Consider the following 25,602-nt stretch of genomic DNA (forward strand, 5'->3'; position numbering starts at 1 on the left):
ATATATATATATATATATACATATATATACCGTATTTATCGGGGTATACCACGCACCGGCCTATAACACGCACCCTCATTTTACCAAGGATATTTGGGTAAAAAAAGTTTTTTACCCAAATATCCATGGTAAAATGAGGATGCGTGTGTGCGCGTGTATACCCCGATACACTGATGTCATGCGCCGCGCCGTGCAGTGCATAGCAACGACGCAGGGGACGCACGCCAGAGGCCTGCAGCAGCGCGGACTCGACCCCGGCAACAGGTAATTATGCCACCGGGGATGGGGGGAGGCAACGGGGCAGCGGCACCGGCAATGGGTGCCGCTGCCCCTTCTCTCCCCCTGGCTGTCGGCGCCGCTTCTCTCCCCCTGGCTATCGGCGCCGGCAATGGGGCGCTGGCACCGATAGTCAGGGGGACAGAACGGGCAGCGGCGCCGATAGCCAGGGGGAGAGAAGGGCCGGCAGCAGGGCTCTAGACCCCAGGAAAGGCAGGGGGAGAGAAGCGGGCAGCGACGGCCTCTCTCCCCCTGCCTTTCCTGGGGGTGTATCGGCGTATAACACGCACATAGACTTTAGGCTAAAAATTTTAGCCTAAAAAGTGCGTGTTATACGCCGATAAATACGGTATATATGTATATATATATATATATATATATATATATATATGTCAAAGAAGAAAGCAGCACTCCTAAAGTGTGAGTAGGTGCCTCCAGCTAGGGTCTGGGTCCAGGATCCTGCATACGTAGTTCCAAGGAAAATGCTGTGGCACTCAAGGTTTGGTGAAAAAATGAAAACTATTTATTCATCCCAAATGTGCAAAGTCCAATAAAAAAGGTATTAAAATCTGCATCACTGGACTAATATGGCTACTCACATTTACTATACAGATATACACATACCTGAAGATGGTTTAGAACCCTGTGATGTCACACATGCTTGTGATGATGTCACCGTAAGCTGTACAAGGAGGTGCGCGCCGGCTGCAGTCTCTTCAGTGTGTTTTGCATTCACAACCTGTGGTGCAAAGTGTTTGTTAGAGAGTTTCTATTTGCGATAGAGAATTCAAGATTTTGACCGTTCCTTGTCTGAAGAGAGAACCACAAGGTAAGTCTCAGCCTTTTCTATTCATACATACACAGGGCTTTTTGTTTGACAGTTTTTTTTTTTTATTGTTGTTGCTTTTTTTTTTAGCAAAAAAAAGACAAGAAATTAATTTCCAAAAGAAATAACAAAAGTTATATTTCTCATAGCATTGTGACAATACTTGGCTTAGGCATTAAACATAATAAAACGCACAGATAGTATCATGACCAGAGCTTTTTCTTGCAAAAGTGCTAAAATGCAATTATGCCCAAAAAAGCCCCCAAGAAAAAGAGTCCTAATTCATGAAGTTTTAAAAGATATAAGTCTATGAGAAAGATTTGGTGGTGTAGTAAAAGAATAACAGAAAGATTAGGGCAGAAATATAATAGTATATAATAGAATTCTGTGTGTACAATAGAAATACTCCGGGTACTCCGAAAGGGAACATTTTCAAATCAACTAGTGGCAGAAAGTCATATAGGGGATGGATAGATCCCAATGAGGTGGGGTAGGTTCATTATTAGTAAATGTATATAGCAGGATAGCCCAATTGTATCTACAGTATGAAGTTCACATGGCCCAGTGACCATACAGCCAAGCCCTTATAATCCTCCATTACTAGGACAGGTTCAGGGTTATCAGATATTACTATGACCGGACAGGTTCAGGGTTATCAGATATTACTAGGACCGGACAGGTTCAGGGTTATCAGATATTACTAGGACCGGACAGGTTTAGGGTTATCAGATATTACTAGGACCGGACAGGTTCAGGGTTATCAGATATTACTAGGACCGGACAGGTTCAGGGTTATCAGATATTACTAGGACCGGACAGGTTCAGGGTTATCAGATATTACTAGGACCGGACAGGTTCAGGGTTATCAGATATTACTAGGACCGGACAGGTTCAGGGTTATCAGATATTACTAGGACCGGACAGGTTCAGGGTTATCAGACATTGGTAACCTCAGGGAAGACGTCTCCATATAAAACACTTATAGAGAAGCGTCTTCTACTGAGGCTGCGATGGTCTTAGTGTTATCTTTTGGTTCTGTGCTGGACATTTCTGCTCTGTATGAAGGATCTTGTTACGCCGAGCGCTCCGGGTCCCCGCTCCTCCCCGGAGCGCTCGCTTCACTCTCCCCGCGGCAGCGCTCCGGTCACGTCCTCTGACCCGGGGCGCTGCGATTCCGCTGCCAGCCGGGATGCGATTCGCGATGCGGGTAGCGCCCGCTCGCGATGCGCACCCCGGCTCCCCTACCTGACTCGCTCTCCGTCTGTTCTGTCCCGGCGCGCGCGGCCCCGCTCCCTAGGGCGCGCGCGCGCCGGGTCTCTGCGATTTAAAGGGCCACTGCGCCGCTGATTGGCGCAGTGGTTCCAATTAGTGTGTTCACCTGTGCACTTCCCTATATCACCTCACTTCCCCTGCACTCCCTTGCCGGATCTTGTTGCCTTAGTGCCAGTGAAAGCGTTCCTTGTGTGTTCCTTGCCTGTGTTTCCAGACCTTCTGCCGTTGCCCCTGACTACGATCCTTGCTGCCTGCCCCGACCTTCTGCTACGTCCGACCTTGCTTCTGTCTACTCCCTTGTACCGCGCCTATCTTCAGCAGCCAGAGAGGTGAGCCGTTGCTAGTGGATACGACCTGGTCACTACCGCCGCAGCAAGACCATCCCGCTTTGCGGCGGGCTCTGGTGAAAACCAGTAGTGGCTTAGAACCGGTCCACTAGCACGGTCCACGCCAATCCCTCTCTGGCACAGAGGATCCACTACCTGCCAACCGGCATCGTGACAGTAGATCCGGCCATGGATCCCGCTGAAGTTCCTCTGCTTCTCCACGTCTTACTGTGCCTGTGCGGATGTCTGCCTCTGCCTTCTCCTTCTCTACAGTGGCCTTCTTGGACTCTGGATCTGCAGGAAATTTTATTTTGGCCTCTCTCGTCAACAAGTTCAACATCCCGGTGACCAGTCTCGCCAGACCCCTCTACATCAATTGTGTAAATAATGAAAGATTGGACTGTACCATACGTTTCCGCACGGAGCCCCTTCTTATGAGCATCGGATCTCATCATGAGAGGATTGAACTTTTGGTCCTCCCCAATTGCACCTCGGAAATTCTCCTTGGACTTCCCTGGCTTCAACTTCATTCCCCTACCCTGGATTGGTCCACTGGGGAGATCAAGAGTTGGGGGTCCTCTTGTTCCAAGAACTGTCTAAAACCGGTTTCCAGTAACCCTTGCCGTAACTCTGTGGTTCCTCCAGTAACCGGTCTCCCTAAGGCCTATATGGACTTCGCGGATGTTTTCTGCAAAAAACAAGCTGAGACTCTACCTCCTCACAGGCCTTATGATTGCCCTATCGACCTCCTCCCGGGCACTACTCCACCCCGGGGCAGAATTTATCCTCTCTCTGCCCCAGAGACTCTTGCCATGTCCGAATACGTCCAGGAGAATCTAAAAAAGGGCTTTATCCGTAAATCCTCCTCTCCTGCCGGAGCCGGATTTTTCTTTGTGTCCAAAAAAGATGGCTCCCTACGTCCTTGCATTGACTACCGCGGTCTTAATAAAATCACGGTTAAGAACCGCTACCCCTTACCCCTCATCTCTGAACTCTTTGATCGCCTCCAAGGTGCCCACATCTTCACTAAATTGGACTTAAGAGGCGCCTATAACCTCATCCGCATCAGAGAGGGGGACGAGTGGAAAACGGCATTTAACACCAGAGATGGACACTTTGAGTATCTGGTCATGCCCTTTGGACTGTGCAACGCCCCTGCCGTCTTCCAAGACTTTGTCAATGAAATTTTTCGTGATCTGTTATACTCCTGTGTTGTTGTATATCTGGACGATATCCTAATTTTTTCTGCCAATCTAGAAGAACACCGCCAGCATGTCCGTATGGTTCTTCAGAGACTTCGTGACAACCAACTCTATGCCAAAATTGAGAAATGTCTGTTTGAATGCCAATCTCTTCCTTTTCTAGGATATTTGGTCTCTGGCCAGGGACTACAGATGGATCCAGACAAACTCTCTGCCGTCTTAGATTGGCCACGCCCCTCCGGACTCCGTGCTATCCAACGCTTTTTGGGGTTCGCCAATTATTACAGGCAATTTATTCCACATTTTTCTACCATTGTGGCTCCTATCGTGGCTTTAACCAAAAAAAATGCTGATCCCAAGTCCTGGCCTCCTCAAGCAGAAGACGCCTTTAAACGACTCAAGTCTGCCTTTTCTTCGGCTCCCGTCCTCTCCAGACCTGACCCTTCCAAACCCTTCCTATTGGAGGTTGATGCCTCTTCAGTGGGAGCTGGAGCTGTTCTTCTACAAAAAAATTCTTCCGGGCATGCTGTCACTTGTGGTTTTTTCTCTAGGACCTTCTCTCCAGCGGAGAGGAACTACTCCATCGGGGATCGAGAGCTTCTAGCCATTAAATTAGCACTTGAGGAATGGAGGCATCTACTGGAGGGATCAAGTTCTCCTGTTATTATCTACACCGACCACAAGAACCTCTCCTACCTCCAGTCTGCCCAACGGCTGAATCCTCGCCAGGCCCGGTGGTCTCTGTTCTTTGCCCGATTTAATTTTGAGATTCACTTTCGTCCTGCCGATAAGAACATTAGGGCCGATGCTCTCTCTCGTTCCTCGGATGCCTCAGAAGTTGAACTCTCTCCGCAACACATCATTCCACCTGACTGCCTGATCTCCTCTTCTCCTGCCTCCATCAGGCAGACTCCTCCAGGAAAGACCTTTGTTTCTCCTCGCCAACGCCTCGGAATCCTCAAATGGGGTCACTCCTCCCATCTCGCAGGTCATGCAGGTATCAAGAAATCTGTGCAACTCATCTCCCGCTTCTATTGGTGGCCGACTCTGGAGACGGATGTTGTGGACTTTGTGCGAGCCTGCACTATCTGTGCCCGGGATAAGACTCCTCGCCAGAAGCCCGCTGGTTTTCTTCATCCTCTGCCTGTCCCCGAACAGCCTTGGTCTCTGATTGGTATGGATTTTATTACTGATTTACCCCCTTCCCGTGGCAACACTGTTATTTGGGTGGTCGTTGATCGATTCTCCAAAATGGCACATTTCATCCCTCTTCCTGGTCTTCCTTCTGCGCCTCAGTTGGCTAAACAATTTTTTGTACACATTTTTCGTCTTCACGGGTTGCCTACGCAGATTGTCTCGGATAGAGGCGTCCAATTCGTGTCTAAATTCTGGAGGGCTCTCTGTAAACAACTCAAGATTAAATTAAATTTTTCTTCTGCATATCATCCCCAGTCCAATGGACAAGTAGAAAGGATTAACCAGATCTTGGGTGATTATTTGCGACATTTTGTTTCCTCCCGCCAGGATGACTGGGCAGATCTCCTCCCATGGGCCGAATTCTCGTATAACTTCAGGGTCTCTGAGTCTTCCTCCAAATCCCCATTTTTCGTGGTGTACGGCCGTCACCCTCTTCCCCCCCTCCCTACTCCCTTGCCCTCTGGTCTGCCCGCTGTGGATGAAATTTCTCGTGACCTTTCCATCATATGGAGAGAGACCCAAAATTCTCTCTTACAGGCTTCATCACGCATGAAGAAGTTCGCGGATAAGAAAAGAAGAGCTCCCCCCGTTTTTTCCCCTGGAGACAAGGTATGGCTCTCCGCTAAATATGTCCGCTTCCGTGTCCCTAGCTACAAGTTGGGACCACGCTATCTTGGTCCCTTCAAAATTTTGTGTCAAATTAATCCTGTCTCTTATAAACTTCTTCTTCCTCCCTCTCTTCGTATCCCTAATGCCTTTCACGTCTCTCTTCTCAAACCACTCATCCTCAACCGTTTTTCTCCCAAATCTGTTCCTCCCACTCCTGTTTCCGGCTCCTCGGACATCTTCTCGGTCAAAGAAATTTTAGCTGCCAAAAAGGTCAGAGGGAAAAATTTTTTTTTTAGTGGACTGGGAGGGTTGTGGTCCTGAAGAGAGATCCTGGGAACCTGAGGACAACATCCTAGACAAAAGTCTGCTCCTCAGGTTCTCAGGCTCCAAGAAGAGGGGGAGACCCAAGGGGGGGGGGTACTGTTACGCCGAGCGCTCCGGGTCCCCGCTCCTCCCCGGAGCGCTCGCTTCACTCTCCCCGCGGCAGCGCTCCGGTCACGTCCTCTGACCCGGGGCGCTGCGATTCCGCTGCCAGCCGGGATGCGATTCGCGATGCGGGTAGCGCCCGCTCGCGATGCGCACCCCGGCTCCCCTACCTGACTCGCTCTCCGTCTGTTCTGTCCCGGCGCGCGCGGCCCCGCTCCCTAGGGCGCGCGCGCGCCGGGTCTCTGCGATTTAAAGGGCCACTGCGCCGCTGATTGGCGCAGTGGTTCCAATTAGTGTGTTCACCTGTGCACTTCCCTATATCACCTCACTTCCCCTGCACTCCCTTGCCGGATCTTGTTGCCTTAGTGCCAGTGAAAGCGTTCCTTGTGTGTTCCTTGCCTGTGTTTCCAGACCTTCTGCCGTTGCCCCTGACTACGATCCTTGCTGCCTGCCCCGACCTTCTGCTACGTCCGACCTTGCTTCTGTCTACTCCCTTGTACCGCGCCTATCTTCAGCAGCCAGAGAGGTGAGCCGTTGCTAGTGGATACGACCTGGTCACTACCGCCGCAGCAAGACCATCCCGCTTTGCGGCGGGCTCTGGTGAAAACCAGTAGTGGCTTAGAACCGGTCCACTAGCACGGTCCACGCCAATCCCTCTCTGGCACAGAGGATCCACTACCTGCCAGCCGGCATCGTGACAGATCTATTGTATAATGACAGGAATGATGACATGTTGTCTAATGTGTTCACTTATCTCTCTCTCTCTAGTGTTTTCAGGCTCTGACCTGTGACCATGGCCTCTCCACAAGACCCATTGCTGAAGGAGGAGGAAGAAGCAATGGAGGACCATGGTGATATGGATGTAGAAAAGGGCGATATCCCTGAGAGGCAGAACCTGCCATCTCTAAGCGTGATGTCCACCGCACGTTCCATCATCACCGTAGTGATCCTCGCCTTTGTTAATTTGCTCATCTATGCAAATCGCTCCAGCGTGGCGGGGGTGCTGCCTTATATACAGAAAGCATATGACACCAATGCTAGTCTGTCCGGCTTATTGAATACATTGTTCATTGGAAGCTACGTGCTGGTCGCACCAATTGCCGGATATTTGGGCGACCACTGTAATAAGAAATATACTGTTTGCGCAGGAGTCATCATTTGGCTGAGCATGACACTTACCCTGTCATTCATCCCTGACGGGTACTTCCTGCTCTTCCTGCTGACGAGTGGACTGGTTGGAGCCGGAGAGGCGACTTTCTGCACCATCGCCCCCTCCATCATTGCAGACCTTTTTACAAGTGACCAGCGGACCCGCATGCTGAACGTGTTTTACTCCGTCATACCTGTAGGCTGCGGACTAGGATACATCATCGGGCCCAAAGTGACTGATGCAGCAAGGGGCGATTGGCACTGGGCATTTCGGGTCACCCCTGGCCTGGGCCTCATAGCTTTGGCTTTGATGATTTTGGTCACAAAGGAGCTTCCAAGAACGACTACAAACGGGAAGAAGAACAACAAATCCCAGAAGTTTGCCAAATGGGCGACAGATCTGAAAAAACTATTTAAAAATCGAAGCTTCATGTTAACCACCATGGGATCGACGGCTGTATCCTTCATAGTGGGAGCCATAGGTGTATGGGGTCCGTCATACCTGACCCACGCACGAACACTCCTACAAGAGAAGGACCCTTGCCGTGCTGAACCGTGTGACTATCACGACATCCTAATATTTGGTGTGGTTACAGTCGTTTCCGGCATTCTGGGAGTTGTAGCAGGCACGGAGATAAGTAAAAGATATCGCAAATCCAACCCACGGGCGGACCCGCTTGTGTGTGGATGCGCGATGATGCTCTCCGCCCCTTTTCTTCTGTTGGCATTGACTTTTGGCAACATCAGCCTCGTTGCCACCAACATCTTCATCTTCATCGGAGAGACGCTTCTGTCAGTAAATTTCACCCTCATATCTGACATTATACTAAAAGTAGTAACTCCGTGGAGGAGATCTTCAGCCCTGGCCATGCAGATGACAATCTATCACCTCCTAGGTGACGCCGGCAGCCCGTACCTCATAGGCCTGATATCTGACACCTACGAACGAGGATATGCCAAATCCCCTCTTCTGAAATACCGCAGCCTGGAGTATGCCCTCATGACCTGCACCATAATGGCAGTCATTGGAGGGGCCTTCTTCATGGCCACGGCCCTATATATAGAGAGGGATGAAAAAGAAGCAGAGATGGAATCAGAACCTCCGTCATCCTCCTCCTCCTCACTGCTTCCTGCCGATGAGGACTGCGCTTCAGACTGAGGAAAAGTCATTGCTTACCTTTATCTCGTTTACTTCATTAAAAGAAAAATTAAGAAAAAAATAACTGCATTTGTTCTATGTTCCACTTTACCCCTTATTCTCTACCCAGGGGCGGACACAGACAGCAGAGGGCCCTTATGCAAAGAATGTGCCTGTGCCCCCCCCCCCCCCCAATACATCAATTGTTCAGCACCCCCCCTCCATGTGTCACTTACTCAGGTGGACCCCCATATGTCACTTGCTGTATAAGTTTCTAATTATTTATTAAGGCCTCCCATATGCCGCAGCTCATTCAAGCCCCCCACATTAGGTAGCATAGATTCCCAACATTAGGTAGCATAGATTTCCCACATTAGGTAGCATAGTTTCCTCACATTAGGTAGCATAGTTTCCCCACATTAGGTAGCATCAATTCCCTACATTAGGTAGCAGTTTCCCCACATTAGGTAACAGTTTCCCCACATTAGGTAGCATAGTTTGCCCACATTAGGTAGCACAGATTCCCCACATTAGGTAACATAGTTTCCCCACATTAGGTAGCATAGTTTGCCCACATTAGGTAGCACAGATTCCCCACATTAGGTAACATAGTTTCCCCACATTAGGTAGCACAGATTCCCCACATTAGGTAACATAGTTTCCCCACATTAGGTAGCATAGCTTCCCCACATTAGGTAGCATACTTTCCCTACATTAGGTAGCATAGTTTCCCCACATTAGGTAGCACAGATTCCCCACATTAGGTAACATAGTTTCCCTACATTAGGTAGCATAGATTCCTCACATTAGGTAGCCATAGCCCCCCAAACACACAGACACACACAGACACACACAGAGACACACTTACCTGCCCTGCACAGCGCTTCTCCTCTCCGGCAGCGGCCTGACGAGTGACGTCACTGACGTCCTCCTGAGCGGGTCTGCAGAAGTACGTCACTTGTGCGATGTCCCTCGTCAGACCCCGGTCGGCCGGAGGCAGACTCACTGTCTAAAGTTCCCGCTGCGCTAATATACCCCGCAGCTGCTTTAGAACAGTGAGCAGCGGCGGCGCCAACCCTACCATGAACCTACTAGGCACAAAAAAAAAGGGGGCAGCAAAATGCTGCCCCTGAAAAGTGCCACCTGGGACTTATGGTCCCACCGGGTCCCATGGTAGGGCCGACCAGAGGCGGCTCTAGACTTTGTGAGGCCTTAGGCGAAACTTGAACATGAGGCCCTGCTTTATTTTCTGCTGAAATTACATGGTGGTCCGGCTGTGAGATGGTTATACTGTGACATCACTGTGTATTATCCCTGTACTGTGACACCACTGTGTATTATCTCTGTACTGTGCCATCACTCTGTGTATTATCCCTGTAATGTGACATCACTGTGTATTAACTCTGTACTGTGCCATCACTGTGTATTATCCCTGTACTGTGACGTCACTGTGTATTATCTCTGTACTGTGCCATCACTCTGTGTATTATCCCTGTACTGTGACATCACTGTGTGTATTATCCCTGTACTGTGACATCACTGTGTATTATCCCTGTACTGTGACATCACCGTGTGTATTATCCCTGTACTGTGACATCACTGTGTATTATCTCTGTACTGTGCCATCACTCTGTGTATTATCCCTGTAATGTGACATCACTGTGTACTGCAGCAAAACCACATACCTGTCACGATGCCGGCTGGCAGGTAGTGGATCCTCTGTGCCAGAGAGGGATTGGCGTGGACCGTGCTAGTGGATCGGTTCTAAGTCACTACTGGTTTTCACCAGAGCCCGCCGCAAAGCGGGATGGTCTTGCTGCGGCGGTAGTGACCAGGTCGTATCCACTAGCAACGGCTCAACCTCTCTGGCTGCTGAAGATAGGCGCGGTACAAGGGAGTAGACAGAAGCAAGGTCGGACGTAGCAGAAGGTCGGGGCAGGCAGCAAGGATCGTAGTCAGGGGCAACGGCAGGAGGTCTGGAACACAGGCTAGGAACACACAAGGAAACGCTTTCACTGGCACGATGGCAACAAGATCCGGCAAGGGAATGCATGGGAGGAGATCAGATATAGCCAGGGAGCAGGTGGAAGCCAATTAAGCTAATTGGGCCAGGCACCAATCATTGGTGCACTGGCCCTTTAAGTCTCAGAGAGCTGGCGCGCGCGCGCCCTAGAGAGCGGAGCCGCGCGCGCCAGCACAAGACAGCAGGGGACCGGGACGGGTAAGTGACCTGGGATGCGATTCGCGAGCGGGCGCGTCCCGCTGTGCGAATCGCATCCCCAACGGCCAAGACAGTGCAGCGCTCCCGGTCAGCGGGACTGACCGGGGCGCTGCAGGGAGAAAGACGCCGTGAGCGCTCCGGGGAGGAGCGGGGACCCGGAGCGCTAGGCGTAACAGTACCCCCCCCCCTTAGGTCTCCCCTTCTCTTTGTCCGGTAACTGCCTCCCCTGGGATGAGGACACCGGGAAAGAATGGAGGGTTTCCTCAACGGCAGGCAGTATAGCAGGAGTGGGAATGGGGAGGGAGGGCAGAGGGCGAGGCCTGGCACGGGGCAGTGTGACACCAGGACGGGGGCCATGGGGAGGCACAGAGGCTTGCCTGACGGGACTGGGAGGGGGGGAGAGGCACTTCCTGTGGCAGGCAGAGTCCCAGTTCCTGATCTCCCCGGTGGTCCAATCAATGGTGGGGGAATGAAGCCGGAGCCAAGGCAGACCGAGGAGGACCTCAGAGGTACAGTTGGGGAGAATGAAGAACTCAATCCTCTCAAGGTGGGGTCCAATAGACATGAGGAGGGGCTCTGTGCGGTAACGCACGGTGCAGTCCAATCTGGCTCCGTTGACCGCGGAAATGTAGAGCGGCTTGACGAGACGGGTCACCGGGATGCTGAATTTATTAACAAACGACTCCAAAATAAAATTTCCAGAGGCACCGGAGTCCAAGCAGGCCACGGCTGAGAGGGAGGAGTTGGCTGAAGAAGAAATCCGCACGGGTACCGTGAGACGTGGAGGAGCAGACTTGGAACCAAGAGACGCCACACCCACGTGAGCTGGGTGCGTGCGTGCGTTTCCCAGGCGTGGAGGACGGATAGGGCAATCCACCAAGAAATGCTCGGTACTGGCACAGTAAAGACAGAGATTTTCTTCCCTACGGCGATTCCTCTCTTCCTGGGTCAGGCGAGACTTATCCACTTGCATGGCCTCCTCGGCGGGAGGCCCAGGCGTAGATTGCAACGGATACTGTGGGAGAGGTGCCCAGAGATCTAAGTCTTTTTCCTGGCGGAGCTCTTGGTGTCGCTCAGAAAAACGCATGTCAATGCGGGTAGCTAGATGGATGAGTTCTTGCAGATTGGCAGGAATCTCTCGTGCGGCCAGCACATCCTTGATGCGACTGGATAGGCCTTTTTAAAAGGTCGCGCAGAGAGCCTCGTTATTCCATGATAACTCGGAAGCAAGAGTACGAAATTGGATGGCGTACTCGCCCACTGAAGAATTACCCTGGACCAGGTTCAACAGGGCAGTCTCGGCAGAAGAAGCTCGGGCTGGCTCCTCGAAGACACTCCGGAGTTCAGTGAAGAAGGCCTGGACTGTGGCTGTGGCAGGATCATTGCGGTCCCAGAGCGGTGTGGCCCAAGACAAGGCCTTTCCTGAAAGAAGGCTTACTACGAACGCCACCTTAGACCGTTCTGAAGGAAACAAGTCCGACAACATCTCCATATGCAGGGAACACTGAGACAAAAATCCACGGCAGAGTTTAGAGTCCCCATCAAATTTGTCCGGCAGGGACAAGCGGAGGTTAGGAGCGGCCACTCGCTGCGGAGGAGGTGCAGGAGCTGGCGGAGGAGATGGTTGCTGCTGTAGCAGAGGCAGAAGTTGCTGTAACATGGCGGTCAACTGCGACAGCTGCTGTCCTTGTTGGGCAATCTGCTGCGATTGCTGAGCGACCACCGTGGGAAGATCAGCGAGACTTGGCAGCGGCACCTCAGCGGGATCCATGGCCGGATCTACTGTCACGATTCGGCTTCCAGGTAGTGGATCCTCTGTGTCAGCGAGGGATTGGCGTGGACCGTGCTAGTGGACCGGTTCTAAGAGGCTACTGGTTTTCACCAGAGCCCGCCGCAAAGCGGGATGGTCTTGCTGCGGCAGTAGCAACCAGGTCGTATCCACTAGCAACGGCTCTACCTCGCTGACTGCTGAGAAGGCATGGGACAGAAGGACTAGGCAGAGGCAAGGTCAGACGTAGCAGAAGGTCGGGGGCAGGCGGCAAGGTTCGTAGTCAGGATGGGTAGCAGAAGTTCAGGTACACAGGCTTTGGACACACAAGGAAACGCTTTCACTGGCACGATGGCAACAAGATCCGGCAAGGGAATGCATGGGAGGAGATCAGATATAGCCAGGGAGCAGGTGGAAGCCAATTAAGCTAATTGGGCCAGGCACCAATCATTGGTGCACTGGCCCTTTAAGTCTCAGAGAGCTGGCGCGCGCGCGCCCTAGAGAGCGGAGCCGCGCGCGCCAGCACAAGACAGCAGGGGACCGGGACGGGTAAGTGACCTGGGATGCGATTCGCGAGCGGGCGCGTCCCGCTGTGCGAATCGCATCCCCAACGGCCAAGACAGTGCAGCGCTCCCGGTCAGCGGGACTGACCGGGGCGCTGCAGGGAGAAAGACGCCGTGAGCGCTCCGGGGAGGAGCGGGGACCCGGAGCGCTAGGCGTAACAATACCCCGGAATTTCAAACTAAGTGGGATACAGAGCTAACAGAAAGTTCCATTAGATTAATGAAGCTACTTTTAGAAGAGGAAAAGATTTCCCTGTCTGAGAGCTCTGGAGAAAGCGCTGGATCAGAAGGAAGATCCTGAATTCCAGAAACGGGATAGCATCTTGAAAACCTCCGTTGAGCGCCTTGTCAATAATATAAAAGAAAGAAAACATAAACAATTTAAGAGGGATCTCTTAGAGTTTAAGGAACACAGGGCATATAATATAACCTCTGAAAAAGTAGCCGAACCAAGAGGTAGTTGTCACGATTCGGCTGGCTGGAGGTGGATCCTCTGTGCCAGAGAGGGATTGGCATGGACCGTGTCGGTGGACCGGTTCTAAGTTGCTACTGGTATTCACCAGAGCCCGCCGCAAAGCGGGATGGTCTTGCAGCGGCGGTAGCAACCAGGTCGTATCCACCGGCAACGGCTCAACCTCTCTGACTGCTGAGATAAACGCGGTACAAGGGAGTGGACAAAAGCAAGGTCGGACGTAGCAGAAGGTTAGGGCAGGCAGCAAGGATCGTAGTCAGGGGCAACGGCAGGTGGTCTGGAACACAGGCTAGGAACACACAAGGAAACGCTTTCACTGGCACAATGGCAACAAGATCCAGCAAGGGAGTGAAGGGGAAGTGAGGTATAAGTAGGGAAGTGCACAGGTGAAGGTACTGATTAAAACCTCATGCGCCAATCAGTGGCGCACCGGCCCTTTAAATCGCAAAGACCCGGCGCGCGCGCGCCCTAGGGAGCGGGGCCGCGCGCGCCGGGACAGCACAGACGGGGAATGGGTCTGGTAAGCGAGTCGGGATGCGCATCGCGAGCGGGCGCGTCCCGCATCGCGAATCGCATCCCGGCAGGGAACATTATCGCAGCGCACCCTGTCGGCAGGTCTGACCGGGGCGCTGCGAATAGGAGAACGCTGTGAGCACTCCGGGGAGGAGCGGGGACCCGGAGCGCTCGGCGTAACAGTACCCCCCCCCCCCTTGGGTCTCCCCCTCTTTTTGGAACCTGAGAACTTGAGGATAAGGTTCTTGTCCAGGATGTTGTCCTCAGGTTCCCATGACCTCTCCTGTGGGCCGCAATTCTCCCAATCAACCAAGAATTTTTTTTTACCTCGGACCGTCTTGGATGCCAGAATTTCTTTCACCGAAAAGACGTCAGAGGACCCGGAAACTGGAGTGGGAGCAACAACCTTGGGAGAGAAGCGGTTAAGGATAAGTGGTTTAAGGAGAGAGACATGGAAAGCATTGGGAATACGGAGAGAAGGAGGAAGAAGGAGTTTGTAAGAGACAGGGTTGATTTGGCACTTGATTTTGAAAGGACCAAGATAACGTGGTCCCAGTTTATAACTGGGGACACGAAAGCGGACATACTTGGCGGAGAGCCATACTTTGTCTCCGGGAGAAAAAATGGGGGGAATTCTTCTTTTCCTATCAGCATGTTTTTTCATCCGGGATGAGGCCTGTAAGAGAGAATTTTGAGTCTCTTTCCATATGGTGGAGAAGTCCCGAGTCACCTCATCAACAGCGGGTAAACCAGAGGGCATGGGAGTGGGAAGGGGGGGAAGAGGGTGACGGCCGTACACCACAATAAATGGGGATTTAGCGGAAGATTCAGAGACTCTGAAATTGTACGAGAAATCGGCCCATGGTAGAAGATCTGCCCAGTCATCCTGGCGGGAGGAAACAAAATGTCGCAAATAGTCACCCAGGACCTGATTAATTCTTTCCACTTGCCCATTAGATTGGGGATGATAAGAAGACGAGAAGTTTAATTTGATTTTGAGTTGATTACAGAGGGCCCTCCAGAATTTTGACACAAATTGAACGCCTCTATCCAAGACGATATGCGTAGGAAGCCCGTGAAGGCGAAAAATGTGTATAAAAAATTGTTTCGCCAACTGAGGCGCAGAAGGAAGACCTGGAAGAGGGATAAAATGTGCCATCTTGGAGAATCGATCAACGACCACCCAAATAACTGTGTTGCCATGGGATAAAGGTAAGTCAGTAATAAAGTCCATACCAATCTGAGACCATGGTCGTTCAGGAACAGGCAGAGGATGGAGGAGACCAGCAGGCTTTTGGCGAGGGGTCTTGTCCCGGCCACAGACTGTACAAGCCCGCACGAAATCAACAACATCAGCTTCCAGGGTAGGCCAACAATAAAATCGAGAGATGAGCTGGATGGATTTTTTGATGCCAACATGGCCTGCGAGGTGTGAGGAGTGTCCCCACTTGAGAATCCTGAGGCGCTGGCGAGGAGAGACGAAGGTCTTCCCTGGAGGAGTTTGTCTGATGGAGGCTGGAGAAGTGGAGATCAGACAGTCCGGAGGAATAATGTGTTGCGGGGAAGCTTCCACTTCAGAGGGATCCGATGAACGAGAGAGGGCGTCAGCCCTAATGTTCTTGTCAGCAGGGCGAAAATGAATTTCAAAGTTAAAACAGGCAAAGAACAACGACCACCTAGCCTGGCGAGGGTTCAGCCGTTGGGCAGACTGAAGATAAGAGAGATTCTTGTGATCAGTGTATATAATAACTGGATATTCGGATCCCTCCAGCAGGTGCCTCCATTTCTCAAGCGCCAATTTTATGGCCAGTAGTTCTCGATCACCAATGGAGTAGTTTTTCTCTGCCGGAGAGAAGGTCCTAGAAAAGAAACCACAAGTAACAGCATGTCCGGAAGAATTTTTTTGTAGGAGTACAGCTCCAGCTCCCACCGAGGAGACGTCTACCTCCAGCGAGAAGGGCTTAGATGGATCAGGTCTGGAGAGTACGGGAGCAGAAGAAAAGGCAGTTTTGAGATGATTGAATGCATCTTCCGCTTGAGGACCAGGACTTAGGGCTGGCGTTTTTCTTGGTTAGGGCCACGATAGGGGCCACAATAGTGGAAAAGTGCGGAATAAATTGTCTGTAATAATTGGCAAACCCCAAAAAACGTTTGATAGCACGGAGTCCGGAGGGGCGTGGCCAATCCAATACGGCTGATAGTTTATCTGGGTCCATTTGGAGTCCCTGGCCAGAGACTAAGTATCCTAGGAAGGGAAGAGATTGACATTCAAAGAGACATTTTTCCATTTTGGCATATAATTGATTGTCCCGCAGTCTCTGAAGAACCATGCGGACATGCTGGCGGTGTTCTTCTAGGTTAGCAGAAAAAAATCAAAATATCGTCTAGGTAGACCACAACACAGGTATATAGAAGATCACGAAAAATTTCATTTACAAAGTCTTGGAAGATGGCAGGGGCGTTGCAAAGCCCAAAGGGCATAACCAGATATTCAAAGTGTCCATCTCTGGTGTTAAACGCGGTCTTCCACTCGTCCCCCTCCCTGATGTGGATGAGATTATATGCACCTCTTAAGTCCAGCTTGGTAAAGATGTGGGCGCCTCGTAGGCGATCAAAGAGTTCCGAGATAAGAGGTAGGGGATAGCGTTTTTTTACAGTGATTTTATTAAGTCCGCGGTAATCAATGCAAGGGCGTAAGGATCCGTCATTTTTGGAAACGAAGAAAAATCCAGCTCCGGCAGGGGAGGAAGACTTGCGGATAAACCCCTTTTTTAAATTCTCTTGGATGTACTCCGACATGGCTTGTGTTTCCGGAACAGACAGAGGATAGATTCTACCCCAGGGTGGAGTAGTACCAGGGAGGAGGTCAATAGGACAGTCATAAGGCCTGTGAGGAGGCGAAGTCTCCGCTTGTTTTTTGCAAAAACATCAGCATAATCCAGATAGGCCTTGGGGAGACCAGATATCGGAGGGGCCACAGGGTCTTGACTGACAGTACAGGGAGCAGGCTTAAGACAGTTCTTGATCTCCCCAGTGGTCTAATCGAAGGTAGGGGAATGGCGTTGAAGCCACGGTAATCCAAGAAGAATTTCCGAAGTCCAGTTAAAGAGGACCAGAAATTCAATCTTTTCGTGATGGGGTCCAATGCACATTAAGAGGGGTTCCGTGCGGTAACGCACAGTACAATCCAATCTTTCATTATTAACAGAGGCGATGTAGAGGGGTCTGGCGAGACTGGTCACCGGGATGTTGAACCTGTTGATGAAAGAGGCCAAAATAAAATTTCCTGCAGATCCGGAATCCAAGAAGGCCACAGCAGAGAAGGAGAAGGTAGAAGAAGAAATCCGCACAGGCACAGTAAGACGTGGAGAAGCAGAGTTCACATCAAGAGCTGTCTCACCTTTGTGCGGAGCCAGAGTGCGTCTTTCCTGACGTGGAGGTCGGATAGGACAATCCTTCAAGAAATGTTCGGTACTGGCACAGTACAGGCAAAGGTTCTCCATGCGGCGTTGTGTCCTCTCTTGAGGTGTCAAGCGAGACCGGTCAACTTGCATAGCCTCCACGGCAGAAGGCACAGGAACGGATTGCAGTGGACCAGAGGAGAGAGGAGCCGGGGAGAGAAACCGCCTAGTGCGAACAAAGTCCATATCCTGGCGGAGCTCCTGACTAGTGTTGCTCGCGAATATTCGCAATGCGAATTTTATTTGCGAATATCGCATATTCGCGAATTCGCGAATATAGTGCTATATATTCGTAATTACGAATATTCGTTTTTTTTTGTTTTTTTTTCACAGTACACATCACAGTGATCATCCCTCTTTGCTTCCAGCTTGTGTGGTGTAAAGAAGGCTCTAATACTACTGTGTGAGACTGGTGTGCGAATTTTCGCGCATGCGAAAATTTGTATATGCAAATTTTCGTATATGCGAATTTTTGCCTATGCAAATTTTTATATATGTTAATTTTCTCATATGTTAATTTTCGCATGCGCGAATATTCGCATATGCGAAAATAAAACGGGAATATTACGAATATTCGCGAATATATGACGAATATTCGTCCATATATTCGCGAATATTCGCAAATTCGAATATGGCCTATGCCGCTCAATACTACTCCTGAAGCCTTTTGGAAAAACGCATGTCAATGCGGGTGGCAAGATGAATAAGTTCATGCAGGTTAGCAGGGATTTCTCGTGCGGCCAGCACATCTTTGATGTTACTGGATAGGCCTTTTTTAAAGGTCGCGCAGAGGGCCTCATTATTCCAGGACAATTCGGAGGCGAGAGTACGGAATTGGATGGCGTACTCGCCAACAGAAGAATTACCCTGGACCAGGTTCAGCAGGGCAGTCTCGGCAGAAGAGGCTCGGGCAGGTTCCTCGAAGACACTTCGAATCTCCGTGAAGAAAGAGTGTACAGAGGCAGTGACAGGATCATTGCGGTCCCAGAGCGGCGTGGCCCATGACAGGGCTTTCCCAGACAGAAGGCTGACTACGAAAGCCACCTTTGACCTTTCAGTTGGAAACTGGTCCGACATCATCTCCAAATGCAGGGAACATTGTGAAAGAAAACCACGGCAAAATTTAGAGTCCCCATCAAATTTGTCCGGCAAAGATAAACGGAGGCTGGATGCGGCCACTCGCTGCGGAGGAGGTGCAGGAGCTGGCGGAGGAGATGATTGTTGAAGCTGTGGTAGTAGGTGCTGTAGCATCACGGTCAGTTGAGACAGCTGGTGGCCATCTGTTGCGACTGCTGGGCGACCACCGTGGTGAGGTCAGCGACAACTGGCAGCGGGACCTCAGCGGGATCCATGGCCGGATCTACTGTCACGATTCGGCTGGCTGGAGGTGGATCCTCTGTGCCAGAGAGGGATTGGCGTGGACCGTGTCGGTGGACCGGTTCTAAGTTGCTACTGGTATTCACCAGAACCCGCCGCAAAGCGGGATGGTCTTGCAGCGGCGGTAGCAACCAGGTCGTATCCACCGGCAACGGCTCAACCTCTCTGACTGCTGAGATAAACGCGGTACAAGGGAGTAGACAAAAGCAAGGTCGGACGTAGCAGAAGGTCAGGGCAGGCAGCAAGGATCGTAGTCAGGGGCAACGGCAGGAGGTCTGGAACACAGGCTAGGAACACACAAGGAAACGCTTTCACTGGCACAATGGCAACAAGGGAGTGAAGGGGAAGTGAGGTATAAGTAGGGAAGTGCACAGGTGAAGGTACTGATTAAAACCTCATGCGCCAATCAGTGGCGCACCGGCCCTTTAAATCGCAAAGACCCGGCGCGTGCGCGCCCTAGGGAGCGGGGCCGCGCACGTCGGTACAGCACAGACGGGGAACGGGTCTGGTAAGCGAGTCGGGATGCGCATCGCGAGCGGGCGCGTCCCGCATCGCGAATCGCATCCCAGCTGGGAACATTATCGCAGCGCACTCGGTCGGCAGGTCTGACCGGGGCGCTGCGAATAGGAGAACGCTGTGAACGCACCGGGGAGGAGCAGGGACCCGGAGCGCTCGGCGTAACAGTAGTGAAGTCTCCTCCTCTGAAATAGAGTCAGAGATTGACTCAGGGAATAAACGGATAAATAGGGGACCTGGTAGAGGCAGGGGGGGAAGAGGAAAAGGAAGAGGTAAGGGAAGAGGGGGAAAATGGAAACAATCAGGAAGAGGTCTAGGGGGAGATCCTTCAGGGCCCATATCATCCTCCTCCTCTACATCCTCATTGATTACATCATTAACCTCCCAGGCTGCCCCTTTAGAGACCTCCCAATACAGACTGAGAGAGAGGAGACAGTAAAAAATCGCATTATTAATCTCTCAGACAAGGTATTGACTGAAGCTGAAATTTCTGTCCTGAAGAAAGGACTGTCCTATGTACCTGTAGGGAGATTTAAATTATTTTCGTGGGTTAAGGATCTACATCTTTTCCTCCGCAAACTTAGGTGGCACAAACACTTCTCTCAGCAGGAAGAGATAGAAAGTCTAGGCCTTGGTATAGAAAGACCTATCCTGGAAGATGTCAGAATGCTGGCGGATTTAAACACTCTGAGACCAGAGGAGTCGGGGATTGGCCCATTCACTTCTTTAAAACTGAAGAGTGAGAGGATGCCCCCTCCCCCCACTGACGCTCCAGCGATCGACATCTTACAGAAAATGGTTGAGGATGATCTGAAACATCTAAATACAAGGCCCATGCACTTTGAGAACAATTTTAATAATATGGAAATGCAGGCCCTGAGGAGACTTGAAAAAGATAGAAGTATTGTGCTAAAACCGGCAGATAAAGGGGGAAATCTGGTTATCTTACCCACTGACAAATATAAGACCATGTGTTTAGACCTTCTTCGGGACAGGGACGGATATGCTGTACTTACTTCGGATCCGACTGATGAATTCTTATTGGAACTAGAAAATGTGCTTGTTGATGCCTTAGATAAAAGACTGATTGATAGGGATGAGTTTCAATTCCTCCTTCCCAAAAAACCACAAATAGCGACTTTTTACGCGTTGCCAAAAGTCCATAAGGGGCTTCATTCCCTAAAAGGACGACCAATTGTATCAGGTATCTCCTCAATTACACAGAATTGTGGCATATATGTAGACAGGATCCTGAGAGAATTTGTAACTGCCCTTCCCTCGTATATTAGGGACACTTCGAACTTATTGCAAAAACTCGACGGGATAACAGTGGAAACAGATGTTCTACTAGCATCAATAGACGTAGAGGCCTTATATAGCAGTATACCACACGAGTGGGGTCTAAAGGCCACTGAACACTATTTAAGGTCTCGAGGTACCCCCTGTCAAGAACATAGTCGCTTTGTATTATCCCTCCTCCAATTTGTTTTGCAACATAATTATTTCATATTTGACCGTGGTGTCTACCACCAACTCAAGGGCACAGTGATGGGGAGCCCCTGTGCCCTCACATACGCAAATGTGACCCTGGGTTGGTGGGAGGATAACATTGTCTTTGGAGAGGAGGAAAACCAGTATACATCAAAAATTCTATATTGGGGAAGATATATAGACGACGTGTTTATATTGTGGAAGGGTACGGAGGCTTTGTTTAAAGAGTTTGTATCATCCCTCAATCATAATCCTATTGGGCTGCGGTTTACATCAGAAAGCAGCTCTGTATCCCTCCCGTTTTTGGATGTGCTAATTGAGAAAGACGGAAGGGGGAGCCTTAGGACGAGCATATATAGGAAACCCACGGTGACCAATAACTTATTAAGATACGAGAGTCACCACCCCAACCCTCAGAAACACGGGATCCCCAAGGGTCAGTATCTACGACTGAGACAGGGAGGACTTTATTAGGCAGTCGGCTGACCTGAGAAAGAGGTTCCAAGAAAGGGGGTATCCCCATAGGGTCCTCAGAAAAGCCTTTAAACATGCACTTAAGAGTGATAGGACAGATCTTCTTACTCCTAAAATTAGACCACCCAATAACAGCAAACAGATCCGCATGGTAGGCACCTTTGATGAAAGATCAGAACAGGTTAAAAACATTTTGGGTCGATACTGGGGCATTCTAAAAACTGACCCTCACTTGAAAGATGTGTTATCTGACCATCCGTCCATTACTTTTCGAAGAGGCAGATCCATCAGGGACTTTGTGGTCCACAGCCACTTTGAAATAGAGGAAGTATCAGGATCTTGGTTGGCAAGAAAGCCTATAGGCACTTTTAGATGTGGAGGGAATTGTATAGCATGCCCTTTTATGGACAAATCCAAAACCTTTAAGAACGATCACACAGGTGAAGAATTCAAGATCAGGGATTTCGCAAATTGTAAAACAAGTGGAGTGGTATATTTATGTAGATGTACATGCCCATTAGGCTATGTGGGGAAAACGAGCCGTGAGATACGAAGGAGGGTGGGGGAACATCTGGGTGACATACGACATAGACGTGATACTTCTATAGCCAAACATGTGTGGGAACAACACAATGGAGATCCTAAGGTATTAACATTTCAGGTGATAGAGGTCATCAGATAGAGTATAAGGAGAGGCGATACGGATAGAAAGATATTGAGGAAGGAGGCTGAATGGATTTTCAGACTGAAAACAGTGAGACCTTATGGCTTAAATGAGAGCCTTTTATTCACACCCTTTATTGAACAGGGATAATTTGTAGTGTCACTCCATTGGATGATAAAGGAGGATTTGCTTAGGCTACAGGAGACTAGGAGATGAAATACATTGCCTTGTTCTCCCCCCTTTTTATATTATCTATTTGTCTCCAACGTAGGAGCTAGGACTTATCTGGTGAACATTATGAAGACTTTCTAACTATAATTTGCTGGCAGGCTGTGATTATAGATCTGTGGGGATGGGATCGCCAAAGACATTCGTCTCTTTTTCCTTTCTGTAGGATGTGAACCGGATAGATCCATCACTTGGTTAGGGAGGGAAAGTCCTCGTGGTTGAGGCCACCCTGTTAAGGAGGTGGGTCCCTCAAAAGGTAGGGTTGAGGATTTAGATTTAGGGGGGCACCTCTGTCTCCCCATTTTTTTCTTTCTCTTTTCCTCCACATATGTTCTGGAGTCCTTATTTATATCTATCTTCCCTAGTGAAATATAGTCATAAAACTTAATGATGCTGGGATTAATGATAAGATCAGCAGGGATCCGGAACAGGTATAGCCATAAGAGGAAGTTATGACATAATAAGATTCTGGGTAGCTATGTCATCTCAATATATGATTAGAGTGATAGATCTTTTTGCTACTCTAAGTGTTAGTATTACCATCTCTGTTATCATCTTATAGCTACTTTCTCTATAGCTACCTCTCTCTCCTTTTGATAACCACTATGGAAGGACAATGGATTTGGTGATCATAAATACATCCCAATTTGCGGACATAATCACAGACCTACATATTAATTACCATCTACGGTGTTCTGTAATAATAATAAAGAAACAATTTTTTCATTAAAAACCTCCCCGATGGACAGTAGTTCATATTATGAGGGATACTTACCTTGTTTGTATACTATGGGATAGAGTGGACTGACATTGGCCATTCCTTACCATAATGTTGATAAACACCAAAATCACATGACGGTCACATGATCGGGAGTAGCTCCGATCATGCGCAATAGGCGCACACGGAGACTCCGATATGGGCGCTGTGGGATGAGAAACCTGAGCGCGCCTGCGCATGATCTGAGTGACATCACAGAATACACTTTCAGAAGCAGGGAAGTCACGCATGCTCGTTACGCAGATGGGTACCTACTGGAAGTGCATCGGCGCTACCCCGGAAGTGTATGCCGGACGGTGTATTTAATGGCAGTATGCTGAGCCGTATACATGCCGCCGGGGATTAAGGAGTGCGCTTATCGTGGCGCGCGGTATCCATCGTTGGTACTAGGCGGGCATGAGATAGGTATGTACCACAGCTGGGAACTATGTGACATCATGCTCCCCCCTCCCCCCTGTTTGACTGTGTTAATGCAATGTGTTATAAAACTGATGGACATGCACTGCTGCTTGTTTATCTAGTGTTTCTTCTATGGAGATGCAGTGCAATAGACTGTCCATAGTTTATCGGCCATGAGAGTGGTGTCAATCAAGTGATGGTATGTACCCCTCCTGGGGAGAGTTTGCATGTACTTTTTTCATGTATGTGTTTTGCAGTTTCTATGTTGTACTGAGAGAGATGCAAATAGTTTGTTTATATGTTTATTTATTCAGGCACCTACTGCATCAGAGACAATCTAAAAGCACCAGAGACAAGTTATTTTTTATAACTGACGATTGTATCCTATTAGTTCCTTGAGAAACCCCACAAGTTGGGGGGAAACGCGTCGGAACGGATACCAAATTGTACCATTTTACCTTATCACCTTTCTCATGTGGTGTGGGGAGAGGTCCTAGATTATGAGTAGCACCATGGAGTATATATGAGAATGCATTATTAATTGTACCACTGATATAACCGCAGTGACTGACAATTGTGGTAAAAGGTACATTATCTCTCTCCTAGGGTGCTGTCTATCTAACAATAGGACCTTTGTCTCGTTATTTGATATGATTTTTTCACTTTTAGGTCACAAATTATAGTTTATTTTGCTTTAGCTATACTCATTTTAAAGCATACCATTAAAGTACCGTATTTATCGGGGTATACCACGCACCGGCCTATAACACGCACCCTCATTTTACCAAGGATATTTGGGTAAAAAAAGTTTTTTACCCAAATATCCATGGTAAAATGAGGGTGCGTGTGTGCGCGTGTATACCCCGATACATCCCCAGGAAAGGCAGGGGGAGAGAGGCCGTCGCTGCCCGCTTCTCTCCCCCCTGCCTTTCCTGGGGTCTAGAGCCGTGCTGCCGGCCCTTCTCTCCCCCTGGCTATCGGCACCGCTGCCCGTTCTGTCCCCCTGACTATCGGTACCGGCGCCCCATTAGCCAGGGGGAGAGAAGGGGCAGCGGCACCCATTGCTGGCGCCGCTGCCCCGTTGCCTCCCCCCATCCCCGGTGGCATAATTACCTGGGTCGGGTCCGCGCTGCTGCAGGCCTCCGGCGTGCGTCCCCTGCGTCGTTGCTATGCACGGCGCGGCGCATTGACGTCATGCGCCGTGCAGCGCATAGCAACGACGAAGGGGACCCGACCCAGGTAATTATGCCACCGGGGATGGGGGGAGGCAACGGGGCAGCGGCGCCGGCAATGGGTGCCGCTGCCCCTTCTCTCCCCCTGGCTGTCGGCGCCGCTTCTCTCCCCCTGGCTATCGGCGCCGATACCGATAGTCAGGGGGACAGAACGGGCAGCGGTGCCGATAGCCAGGGGGTGAGAAGGGCCGGCAGCAGGGCTCTAGACCCCAGGGAAGGCAGGGGGAGAGAAGCGGGCAGCGACGGCCCCTCTCCCCCTGCCTTTCCTGGGGCGGTATCGGCGTATAACACGCACATAGACTTTAGGCTAAAAAATTTAGCCTAAAAAGTGCGTGTTATACGCCGATAAATACGGTATATATGTTTTAGAAAAAGGTTATTTTCAGCTGCTGTGATTTACTAGAGAGGAACCTTTAATTTGATAATTTTTTGTTGCTGTGATAAAAATCACTGTGTATTAACTCTGTACTGTGCCATCACTGTGTATTATCCCTGTACTGTGACGTCACTGTGTATTATCTCTGTACTGTGCCATCACTCTGTGTATTATCCCTGTACTGTGACATCACTGTGTGTATTATCCCTGTACTGTGACATCACTGTGTATTATCTCTGTACTGTGACATCACTGTGTATTGTCCCTGTACTGTGACATCACTGTGTGTATTATCCCTGTAATGTGACATCACTGTGTATTATCCCTGCACTGTGACATCACTCTGTATATTATCCCTGTACTATGATATCACTCTGTATATTATCCCTGTACTGTGACATCACTGTGTGTATTGTCCCTGTACTGTGACATCACTGTGTATTATCCAAGTACTGTGACATCACTGTGTATTATCTCTGTACAGTGACATCACTGTGTATTATCCCTGTACTGTGACATCACTCTGTATATTATCCCTGTACTGTGACATCACTCTATATATTATCCCTGTACTGTGACATCACTGTGTATTATTCCTGTACTGTGACATCACTGTGTATTATTCCTGTACTGTGACATCACTGTGTG

General features: G+C 49.9%; 1 protein-coding gene across 1 annotated transcript; it reads left to right on the forward strand.

Annotated features, from left to right (window-relative positions):
* The first annotated feature begins 968 nt into the window (after positions 1-968).
* LOC130356750 (protein spinster homolog 1-like) lies at positions 969-8,469 on the forward strand. The gene is made up of 2 exons (XM_056558665.1): positions 969-1,105; positions 6,903-8,469. Exon 2 carries the CDS (start codon positions 6,928-6,930, stop codon positions 8,440-8,442), a length of 1,515 nt encoding a protein of 504 aa, XP_056414640.1. The 5' UTR covers positions 969-1,105; positions 6,903-6,927; the 3' UTR covers positions 8,443-8,469.
* The last annotated feature ends 17,133 nt before the right edge of the window (positions 8,470-25,602 follow it).

This window comes from Hyla sarda, chromosome 2 (assembly GCF_029499605.1).
Source record: "Hyla sarda isolate aHylSar1 chromosome 2, aHylSar1.hap1, whole genome shotgun sequence".
Classification (NCBI taxonomy): Eukaryota; Metazoa; Chordata; class Amphibia; order Anura; family Hylidae; genus Hyla; species Hyla sarda.